The 11,871-nt window shown below is 51.0% G+C and overlaps 1 protein-coding gene and 1 long non-coding RNA gene across 2 annotated transcripts; one reads left to right on the forward strand and one right to left on the reverse strand.

Annotated features, from left to right (window-relative positions):
* Positions 1-109: 109 nt before the first annotated feature.
* LOC118178487 lies at positions 110-2,830 on the forward strand. The gene is made up of 2 exons (XR_004756165.1): positions 110-398; positions 1,165-2,830. It is a non-coding gene; the product is annotated as an uncharacterized LOC118178487 (long non-coding RNA).
* Positions 2,831-2,923: 93 nt separating this feature from the next.
* Positions 2,924-11,352, reverse strand: RAB29 (RAB29, member RAS oncogene family). Its single transcript, XM_035347052.1, has 5 exons — positions 11,196-11,352; positions 8,794-8,865; positions 7,373-7,554; positions 6,167-6,288; positions 2,924-5,486 (listed from the first exon to the last, which is right to left on the reverse strand). The coding sequence occupies exons 1-5, from the start codon at positions 11,347-11,349 to the stop codon at positions 5,369-5,371; spliced, it is 648 nt and encodes a 215-aa protein (XP_035202943.1). The 5' UTR covers positions 11,350-11,352; the 3' UTR covers positions 2,924-5,368.
* Positions 11,353-11,871: the final 519 nt, after the last annotated feature.

Genomic DNA, 11,871 nt, shown 5'->3' on the forward strand with positions numbered 1-11,871 from the left:
CGCCCCCGCCCCGCTCCCCGCCGCCGCCCGGCCCGGCCCCGCCGCCGCTCTCCGCTCGCCGCTCCCCCCCGCAAAATGGTCGCGTTCGCACCGCCGAGAGGATGCGAGCGGGGGGGCGGCGCAGCCTACCCCGCTGGCACCGCCTCCTCCGCCGCTCATTGGCCGTCCGCGCGGCCCCGCCGCGCGCCATTGGCCAGTTCGAACCATCACGGCAGGGAGGCCCCGCCCCTCTCGTCGCCGCGGGGAGGGGGGCGAGGACGCCCCACACGCTCAAGCTGCTGTGAGCCGCGCGGCGGGGCCGCGGAGCTGCCGGCAGATTCGACACCGGCTCCGCCGCTCCGCCTCCCCGCGTTTATCCCCCTCCTCCTCCCCGCTGCCCCGTCTCTCCTCCACCGCAGGTACCCGTCCCCATTTTTATTTTATTTTTATTTTTTTCTTCCCGGGGCGCGGGCGGCTGCGAGGCGCGGCGGGGTGGGATCGGCAGATTCGCCGCGCGGGGAGGGGAGGGGGGGTGGCGTCGTTTTGGAGGGAAAACGCGGGGAAGCGCCGCGCGGCCCGGCCGCCCCTCAGCGCCCCGGGGCCGGGCCCCGAGGCCCCCCGTCACCTCAGGGACCGGCCCCGCAGCCCCTCGTCACCTCACAGACGGGCCCCCGGAGCCCCGCATCGCCTCAGTACCCGGCCCCGTAGCCCCTTTACCTCAGGATCGGGCCCACGGAGCCCCCATCGCCTCAGGGCCGGGCCCGCGGAGCCCCCTCACCTCAGGACCCTGCCCCGCAGCCCCACACCACCTCAGGGTCCGGCCCCGAGGCCCCCAGTCGCCTCACGGCGTCCTTCAGGGGGCTGCGGGGCCCCGGCCCTGAGGCGATGCGGGGCTGATCTCAGCTTAGGCAGCGAGGTTAGAGCAAGGCGGCGGCCCCTTTGTCATGGCAGCCTGCCCGGGGCCAGGAGGGATGCTCACCGGGGAAAGCTCCGCCAGGCCGCCACGGGCACCTGCCCCGGGGCACCGGGAAACAAACCCTCGCTGCCTCCCCTCGGGGCCTGAGGCAGTTCCCAGGCCGTGTGTGCAGCAGGGGGTGCGGGGAGGCTGCAGGCCTTCGCTCCGACATCACCCTGCCTCTTTGGGACGTGACTGAAGTGTGAAGTTCTTACTTTTCTTCTTTTCAGCAACTGTGGATTTCATTAGCGGCGTTGATTGCATTAGCACCACCACGTTTGCCCGCATCAGTCAGCAGATCCCAAAAACACGCACAACTTCCGTAAAATACAAGAAAGTCCATGGAAGGTTTGGGTTTCATTACACTTTTTATCCCCTGAAAACCCATAATTACTCATTATGATTAATAAGAGCTGCTTTTTGCCACGGCAAAATAAAACATACTCCACTGCCCGCGAAAATGGCAGCTTCAGGAACAGCAAGTTGCTTTTGCTTTACACTTCAGTGTTTACAGAGACTTATTGCTCAGTTTCATTACAATTAGTACTTAAAAACATTTTATTAGATCTGGGGTTATCTGAGAAGACTGGTGTGACACTAGAAATATGGTCAGCTTTTACCTAATCATAGAAGTAATTTGAGTTCATTTAACGCCCTTCCCGAACTTAATTTGCCCCCTTTGGAATTACTGCCATTTTTCTGATCAATTCAGATGTGCCCTGTCCTTCGTGCAAGTCAATACTCATGAAAATCAAGCTGATCAGGAAAGAAAGAGAGGCATTCAGAGCAACTGCCTGCCTGTGTAGCCAGCCTCAAAATGCACTGTGTGAATTAATGAGCCATAAGGAGGAAGGCGTATTAACAGACAGCCACATCAAGGAATTCTTTTCTTTCTCCTCTTAGCTGGATATATTGGATTAAAAGCCACTATGATTGACTTGCAGATGCAAAAGTTTTGCATACTTAGGTTCCACTTGTAGGTCAGTAAGACTACAATAATCAGAACAGCAAGATGTTTCAGTGAAAAGGATCTAATTTGTTTTGCTGGCAGCACAGAGCAGTTCACATTGTATGCTTTATACATCTCCAATTATTGACAGCAGTATTGTTTTTGTGTTGGACTCCTGAACCCATTTCTTAGGGCTACTGAGACAGGAAAACAACAACTACTACACAAGCAATGTCAAACTTCTTTTATTTCAAACTTCTGCAACAGTGCATTAGTTACTGATTGATACGGAGAAAACCTCCCAGCAGTTTCTTCTCTTTATATAAACACGATAATACTGCAACTTTACAGTAATCAGAGCCCTGTCTCTAAAATACTTGTGCATAACTGCAAACTGTTTTTAAAAAAAAGCTCAATTCCGATATTGCTGACTTATTTCTGAACTGTAGTCTCCCCTCATGATTTCAAATTCTATTACAGTAAAAATTCCTGGCTCTGTGGACCCACAGATTGCTGTCATCAACATATTAAATATAAAGCTAAACTTGTCGTGTTTTTGTGTCCCATGATTGCAAATTAGAGTTATAGAAATGAGAAACAACACGTGGAAGGGAATGAAATAGGTACAGTTGGTCCAGAGTCGCACAAAGAGTACAAAGTCAAAGAAGGCACTGCAGAAAGGAAAAGTCAAGCGTCATTTTCAAAACAGGTTGTTCCTAACAGACTATAAAGGCTATGCTTTTCTGCATCATATTGAAAGATCAAGTTTTTATCAGTCTGTATGAACCAAACTTAACTTTGTTTAAAATATCCCTCAAAAAATTAGCTTCTCTCAAGTTGACTTTTCCTTTTCGGTTGTTTTAAAAATGTGTTATTTCAACCAGCACAAGCTGGGCAGAATCAATTTCACGGGTAACCATTCTTCACAAATTAACGCAGCAAAAAAAGCATGTTTTGATGAGGCTTTTGAATCAGTTTGTTTTACAGGACTAAATCAAAGGGTGGTTTTGTTTGTTTGTTTGTTTGTTTGTTTTTAAAAAAAGTAGCTTATGTGCCACAGAGCAAACTGAAAAAAAACACACATCTGCACAGTAAAATCGTTTTCCTGTCTGGCTGGGTTTTTGTAGCGATCTCAAGTAACGACCGTTTCTGTTGTGCAGGCTCGGTTTTCTACACTTACTTGTCTGCTGTGTCTATTAAGATGTTAACAAGCAGTGTGGGGAAAAAAAAACAACAAACAAACCGCCAAGGCACACACTGGTACTGGAAACCTCTGGGCCCAGCAGAAATTATGTATAATAAAATCATAAAAGCTCTTCCTTCGGTTTTTTGCTTGTTTCTGAGAGGCACTTATGAAAAAATTAGAAGTCCAGATACTAAAGAGACACTGGTATGTAACAAACCGGTATACAAAAGGTATAAGTAAGCCAGTGAAACCGATGTTACTAAATTCCTGTTCATTTCCAAGCTTTTACTGACTTGAGTAGTTGGTTGGTCCTGGGCAGAGACTTGCACTGTCTCGATTTCTTCATCCATTAAGGCGGCTCTAACACTTGACCTCTTTGCTCAAACACTTCGGGGTGCACGTACAGAAATCAATAAATAACACACGAATATTAACAGCTTCGTGATGTATCTTTTTAAAAATTAGACCCTTTCCCCCATTTTTCATAGAGGACTAAAAATACTGATAGGATGATTAAAAAAATCCTTATTTGTCAATTTTTGCACAACAGAATCCTACCACAGCTACTTTAACTTCTAATGAAATAGTCATAACACAACATTAGGCCTAAATTTCATAGCCCTTACTGTTTTCCCGTCCTTCTCAAGTCCAGATAACAAAAATTCAGCATTCTTTTGTGCTCAGTGAAGGTAATCCGTTCCTGTTCTCACTGCCTTCTGCCTCCATAGATTATATAGGGTAAGAAAAGACAGACAGGAATACCTTGCCAAAGAAAATCAGTCCCAAATGAGCGTGAATCAGGACAAACCGATTTATTGTCCTGTTTTCAAATTATGCTCTGAAGGGAAAGTCTTGCAATATTTTCATCTCTCAGCACTCTGCTTATTTAAACTGCTAGGGAAGGGAAGACATTGAAGAGCACTTGTTTAAATCCTAACCCAAAACCCAGGCAAGACAATTCTATGGCATAGCACGCTTACATAAAGTGCATACAATGCTACGTAACGGCAGCCTTGCAGACTGAGGTTCCTAATAACTCCTCTAGTGTGCTTTTAGCCATTTTTTTGTTGTTGTTGTTGGCAAGAACCGTTCTCAACAACAGCAAATACCTGGGGGACGTGCTAGGAAAAGCGGGCATCAAAAGGCAAGTAGGGAGCGGTTCTCTTCATTTCCTTTTGCCCTGCAAAGTCTTCTCCTTTGCTTCCCCCTTGGACCACTAAAACCAGCAGGTGGGCTTTCAGAGAGCTGTGTTTCCAGCACCATCCCTGCTACCAAACTCACTCATCGCTACGGAATAATTGTGGGAAGGCAATTCATCAGCAATTGCAAAGCTATTCGAGATTGTAGGATACAGGGTGTTCTAAAAGTGAAAAGAACTGTTGTTCTGTCATACAAAGGAGTTTACAACCTATTCCTCATTCAGCTCTCAGTGCCCTAATAAAGTGGCAGCAGAACAGAATACGTAGGATTGTGCTAGACAGAGGGTGAGCGAGAATGAACGAACAGAAGGCAACTGGGCAATTCTTGGCACAAAGTCGAGGTCTGTGCTCTCAGCCCCCCGGTTGGTGTACACGTGAGTAAGGGCTGTGCTGCATAAATTCTCAATTCGCACACCGGTTATTTTTACACATCTCACAAAGTGGGACAGCGTCATAACCCACATCTGGCTTCACATCTTAAGGACAGTTGGCGACAAGGCTGAGGTGCGTTGGTCTCTCCGCGACGTGCCGGCAGAGGTACGTAGTTCCACAGCACGAAGTAAGGAGTTTGCTGCAATCCCACACTGGGAATCCGCAGGCACAGAGAGACCGCGTGAACATCGTGTACATGAAATAAAGGGCACCGTAACGCTTTGGAGTGGTGCCACCGTGTATAGTGGGTGGGGGTTGTGGGGAATAAAAGGTGCAGCGATATTAAAAATAGACTTTCCACATCCTTCATCCTGCCCGGGACAGGTCGTCACATGTGAGAAGATGAAGATAAGTGCTCGAAATTTAAAAAGTATTAATCCAAGCCATGTGCTTGAACACAGGCTGTGCTATATTACCAGCGGCAGAGCTTCCAGTTGGTGCTACATGAGAAGAAAGAGGAATCCTGTTCTCAGCCGTCCACTTCTCACTCCAAGTCATTGCGGCAATGCTTTACCGAGCATGAATATGCACTAAGGAGAAGACAGTTCGCTATCACGTAAAAAAACAACAACAAAAAAAAGTGAGAGCTGCTTTGAAAAAATAAAAAATACAAAAAAGAATAAAAAGACATTGCTGCTAGACCCAAGCAGATGGTGTAGTCAGTGCACCTAACAGCAAGCCCAGCCTGGTGGGGATGATTCTTTTATGTTAATATAATCCCCACTCCCAGAAGCAGGGGAACTTCCATCACGGGTGGACGAGGACATCATCTTTTCGATCAGGACTCTAGAAGACAAACATACGTGACTTTGGTTTTTTTCTTAAACAAGCAGCATTGGGCCACACAGTTTTGAAGCAATACCAAAAAAAAATAGAACCAAATAAAATAAAACAAATAGAAATAACTCCTCCCAGGAGAACACACAACTCCAGAACTTGAAGGACTAAAGAGTGAGGTTAAGGAGCCTGATCCGCACTGACAGCAGCACCGCTGCCATTACCTGGCAGCACCAGGAGGCTGCCGTGACCATAAGTGATGCCCGAGGACTGGGACACAGCAACCAGCGTCCTAGGGACCAACTGCCCAACCTCGGGTACACTGCGAGTGCCCAGCGCTGCTCCCTCTCACCTTTCAGAACAAGCCGAATTCTCTCTCGGATTAGTGCATCACAAAAGAATTTCTAATATATTTGCACAAGTAGCCACATCCACCTGGAAGAAGGCAACATATGGAAAAACCCATCCCTGGTACCAATTAAAGTATTTCTGTTCTGAAAAGCATGCCGGAGCTTAACCAGGGACCGAAGAACTTCTGACCTTTTAGAATTCAGTTTCCTTCCAGGAGATTTACTTGCACGTTATTACTGCTATTTGTTACTCCCTGACAGCATCGCCCCTCAACTCAGATGGCGGTTTCTGAGAGAGGGAATTAACTCTTGAGATGCTCCACGAGGCATTGTGCCTACCTCATGGCCTCATTAATGTTCTTGTTTTCCTTGACAGACGTCTCCACCCAGCCAGAAAAGCCATTTTCTTTGCTGAAGCGATCCACTTCTTCTCTCGTCACTGCCCATGGAGAAAGGTCGCACTGGAAAAGGAGAGTCAGTCATTTTAAGTCCAGCCTTTTAATTTTTAAGCTGGGAGGGGAACCTCTCCCCTCACCCAAGCAGTGCCTGTGTGGAGGCAGCAGGAGGGCTCAGCCCCGCGCATCTCCGAGATCACAATCTGAGAGCTCTTAGGGCAAGGTTCTTGATGGGGTGTTGCAAGCAGCACTACATTTATCTCATCTCAGATACTGACACACCTCGGCCAAGCACGCATGGAATGGAGGTTCCTCCAGAGCAGGACAAGAAAGCACTGTCACTCGTCCAAAATCTGCCAGGCCTAGCAGCACCGAGGGGATTTTAGTGCTGTGGTGCCACCGAGGCAATCCCACGGATGTCAGTGGGCAGCACGAAGAGAGTGAGAAAACCTGTCCCAGGGGAGCTCGTGTTGGTGGGAGCACAGCCCGTGCAGTCACGGCTTTCCTTAACGCAGGCACAAACGTTACTGCAAAATTGCTATCGCAGTTCATTGCTTGCGAAGTGGAGAAGAAAAGCCATTCTCCCACCCACCTCTCATGTTTTTGATTCGTCTCCAATTTTAGACTCTCTCAAACCAGGCAAGTCTCAAACTGAATCTGGAAATGGCTGCTGAGCCAACGCAGACATGCAAGGAACAGAAAGGTACTTTTTAAATGAACGAGAAATAAATCATTGAAAGACAGCACCCGTTCTGCACAGCGAAACCTGACACTGCGCCCAAAGGAAAAGTTGCCATCCCTCTGGCAGCTCAAGTTTGTCCCCCACAAACTTCCCCAGGCAAGTTAAAGACCAAGAAAGAAGAAGAAAAGCTTTCAGTGCTGGAGGTACAGATCTCCAGCTCCAGCGGCAAAAGAAACATCCAAGGATAAAGCAGGTGCTAGCACCTCCTTAGTGCCATCCAGAGCTAGGTCCTACTACTCCTAGGTAGAGAAAGAAAATTCAGAAGAGTTAAGGAAAGGATTAAAAGCCCACAGGCTGTGGTACAGCTCAGGGCAAGGCTCAGCACTGGAGGTGTCTCCTTCCATTCTGCAGCTGGGAAAGCCCAGGCACACGCATACGCGCACAGGGAGCGTGCCTCGAGCTGCTCACTTTGTTAGCCAGCAGCAGGCAGGGCACAGGGTTCCCATCTGGCAGCGTCAGCTTGCTGTCCAGATCCTGCTTCCACTTCTGGCTGTTGCTGAAGGTGCTGACGTTGGTGACGTCGAACATGATGATGCAGGCAGATGCCTCCCTGTAGTACAGCCGCGTCATTGACGTGAAGCGTTCCTGCCCTTCAGGATCAAAAGGAAAAAAAAATCCCCCTGGAAGTTACCACTTTTTAGATTTATTTGTGGAAATAACACGCCCATGAGGGTACTTCATTTCCTCAGCTGACACAATCAACCTCCACTAAATAACGAGGAAACGGGCACCAAGATGCATCCTGCCTTGGTGCCTCAGCAGGGCAGGGAACTGGGACAAACTGGGAGTTCGTAACCCCGACCCAGTCATCAGGTGGCCCAGAAATGTTTTGTCTGTCTCCCAGTGTAACAACTTAAATTAAATTTCATATTCCCTGGATGCACAGCCCCTGGATAAGGGCAGCCGCTCCACCTTCCAAATCTTAAATGTCTTTTGGGGACTGAAATCAAAATCAGTTTCTTGCTGCAATCCTCTTGCAGCAAACTTCTCCTTCCTGTTTCTTTTTAGAGATTCCAGACGTGCACGCCTGAACGGCGAAAACAGAGGCACCCACTGCCCTGTTTTCCTCGCCGCCCTGCATCCAGAGGTGCCATTTTAGAGCTGCTACGGCACCAACCTGGCCTTTGCCATCTGGCACGAGGGAGGCTGAGGATGGCTGAGCGGGCTGCATGGCCGGCTGCCCCCAAAGCTCCCCAAAGGTGCCCCACTGCTGACCCAGGCCCGCACCCCAGCTCAGCATGGCTTGGCAGAGCGTCCTGTTTCCACGACTGCTGCTCATGGCCTCTGGCACTCTGGGGGGGATACCTGTTCCCAAGGAAACCCCGAGCCCTGCTCGCACAGGTCACCAAGCCCCTCTGGTCCCAGCAGCCAGACCGGAGAGACTTCAGTGGGGTTACCCCCGCTGAGACGCAGGCATCGGGCCTGGCTGCCGCACCATAGATCAGAATTTGCACACCAGACTCAGAGCTGGGAGGTTATGCACTCGGTTACAGATCAGCTTCTCTCCCCAGTCATCTGCTGTGGCTTTGCAATTGAAAAGAAAGGCTCGACAGAATTTATCATCTGTGCTCCTGCGCTCTGTGCAGATGAGTTTTTGATTAAATATTAAAACTACTACTGCAAACTAGAGACAGCACTGCAAACCAGAACAGTCTTGTCCCTTGAATCCACAGGCTTTTAGGATTTATGTTTGCAGCAGGCTCCTACTGGAGGAAAATAATAATAAAAACAATAAATAATAATAATAAATAATAATAATACTAATAAAGCCAAGCACTCAAGAGCTTTAAATTTACTCCTGAAGAGCTTCGTGGTTCGGGTGGACGTACCTGCAATGTCCCAGAGCTGAAGTCGCACTGTCTCCGACTCTGACCACTGGACCACCTTCAGAGCAAAATCCACTGGAGAACCCCCAAAAAGAAAGGAAACCTCATTAGGGGCATTTTGCACCACGGGACTCATTCCTCCACAGCCTCTCGCCACCTCCCAGCGCTGCTGTCCTGGTCGCAGCAGCTTGCACCAGGCCAGCACCCACACCAGTGGGAGTTTGAAGTGAAAGGATCAGAGCTAACCATGTGCCATGCCCCCTTTTAAAACTACAGGAAACTCAGAAAAACGCCAGTAAAATGCTGGACTTGTGGCGGTTGTCTGTGTTTTTTTCTGCACTGCCCAAACCATTCAGCCGCTGGTAGGAACGTGGAGCCTGGTGTCTCCTTCCCGTGTGCTGCTCACCACAACCTGCAGCTAGCTCATCCTTAACAAACACAGAGAGCAGAAAGGGAAACCACCACATTTTTCTCAGATTATTCACAGAATCACAGAATCACAGAATTTCTAGGTTGGAAGAGACCTCAAGATCATCAAGTCCAACCTCTGACCTAACACTAACAGTCCCCACTAAACCATCTATCTAACCAACTATCCCTAAGCTCTACATCTAAACGTCTTTTAAAGACCTCCAGGGATGGTGACTCCACCACTTCCCTGGGCAGCCCGTTCCAATGTCTAACAACCCTTTCGGTAAAGAAGTTCTTCCTAACATCCAACCTAAAACTCCCCTGGCACAACTTAAGCCCATTCCCCCTCGTCCTGTCACCAGGCACGTGGGAGAACAGACCAACCCCCACCTCGCTACAGCCTCCCTTCAGGTACCTATGGGGTGCAATAAGGTCGCCCCGAGCCTCCTCTTCTCCAGGCTGAACAAGCCCAGCTCCCTCAGCCGCTCCTCGTAAGACTTGTTCTCCAGGCCCCTCACCAGCTTCGTAGCCCTTCTCTGGACTCGCTCAAGCACCTCCATGTCCTTCTTGTAGCGAGGAGCCCAAAACTATTATGATGCATCAGGTTTTCACTGCAGGAGGAAACTGCCCAGCAGTGCTGCCTTCCATGCTCAGCAGGCCTGGAACTTTTTGAAGCTTGGACCTCATTAAAAAAAAATCCTCCAGCTCTTACTGCTGGAAACACAAGCACAACCCCAAGCACTCTGAACTTTGCTGCCCCACTGGGCTGTGGCTCCCCGGTGCTTTCACCTTCTGACTAATTAATCCCCTCTGGATTAATGAATAAATTTTAAACAGCCCCCACTAGTCTGGGTCTTCAGAGAGGTTCACCGGGTAAAGCCCCAGCACCTGCTCCTTGTAGGTTACTCATTTACACTCACGTTAAACTAAGAACAACTCAGTCCCGTTCCCAGCCTCCTCGTTACAAAGCTGGTGTTTCCCCCATCATCTTTCCAGGTGCTCCACCTCAGAGCAGTGACTTGACGCTGCTCAATAAGCTGAAACAAGCCACTGAGGAGCCAAGGCAGTAATCACAGGCTGGGTGTTTGGGGTGGCTGCTCCCGGGGCAGGCAGGATGGGGACCCCGAGCCTGCACGGCCGGACCGCGGGGTGCCACAGGTTGCTGCAGGCAGTGGGAGCACAGTGGGAGCTGTGGCTGAGACCTGCTGCAAAATGTGGTGTTTTGTACCTCTGCTGCAAAACGCAGTGCCTACGGAGGGGCAGTTTTTGTGTCACGCGTCCTTGCAGGCTTGTCTGCAGGGATGGAGAGGGGCAAGCTTCTCACTACAGCCTACCAGCAAGGGATGCTGAATAGAAACAAACGTGATAGTCACAGAATCTTTTAGGCTGGAAAAGAGCCTTAAAAATCCTCAAGGCCAACAATCACCTGACAGTACAGGGTCCACCACTAAGCCACGTCCCTTGGTGCCACATCCACGCACCCCTGAAACACCCTCTGGGACGGGGGCACCACCAGCACCCTGAGCAGCCTGTCCCGGTGCCTTTCTGCAAGGAAATTCTTCCTGATATCCACACTAAACCTCCCCTGGCACAACCTGAGGCCATTATCTCATATCCTATCTCCTGTCACCTGAGAAAAGAGACCGGCCCCTCCTCGCTGCAGCCTCCCTGCAGGCAGGGAGGGAGCACGTACCGCTGTAGGGAGCACCGGGCTCTGTCCTCAGCCTCCAGTCCAAACACCCCCAGCCCCTCAGCCCCGCTCCCCGTTTCCCAGCAGCTTCTCTCACTGCTCCTCTCTGAATGCATCCCAACACCACAGCGTCCTCCCTGTGGCCAGGGGCCCAGAGACAAACACAGCGAGGGCCCCACCGCGCTTTACAGGGGACAAAGCTCCGGGTTGGACCAGGCAGGAGGCTGCAGGGCTCTCTATCCGCTGCCGCCTCAGCCCCCGACCCCAGGGTGCCGGCTCCTGGCTGCAGGACCCCGGGGCTCACCTCCCACGGTGGACTTGTAGTGCCGGTTGAAGCTGTCGTTGGCGTAGCGCTGCACCAGCGACGTCTTCCCCACCGTGGCGTCCCCCACCACCAGCACCTTGAACATGTGGTCGCGGTGCCCCATCCCGGCCCCGCAGCCGCTCGCTGCGATCATGTGAGGGTCAGGTGGCGGCAGCGGAACCGCCACCGGCTGCAGGGCTGCCGGGACGTGTAGTCCGTGGCACCCGGCCTCGCCACCACGCAGGCCTGCGGCTGCTTCTCCCTCCGGGACCGAACGCCCCACGGGTCCTCTCTGCAACCAAACAGCCCCAGGGAGACCCTTGGAGATCAGCTGCTCCACGGGCCTGAGCGCTTTGGGGGCTGCCAGAAGTTAAAGCATTTTAATGAGGCCTCCATCTGCTAATGAGGCGGGGGGGCTGATGGCAGCCACCAGCACCCGACCGCCCTCATGCTGAAGAAATGCTGCGGGCTGTGCAGGCTGAGGCTGCCCCGGCACAGCTCTGAGCCGTTCCCCCACACCCCACACTGCTGAGCCCCATGCCTCTGCTTCCCCCCCCCCCCCCAGGAAACCGCAGAGAGATCCCCCATTGCTTTCCTCCCCAGCTGAGCAAGTAAAGGATCCCTCCCCCCAGGGAGATCCAGGCGGCCACCCTGTGCCTGAATCCCTGGTATTTGG

Source organism: Oxyura jamaicensis, chromosome 26 (genome assembly GCF_011077185.1).
Source record: "Oxyura jamaicensis isolate SHBP4307 breed ruddy duck chromosome 26, BPBGC_Ojam_1.0, whole genome shotgun sequence".
NCBI lineage: Eukaryota > Metazoa > Chordata > Aves > Anseriformes > Anatidae > Oxyura > Oxyura jamaicensis.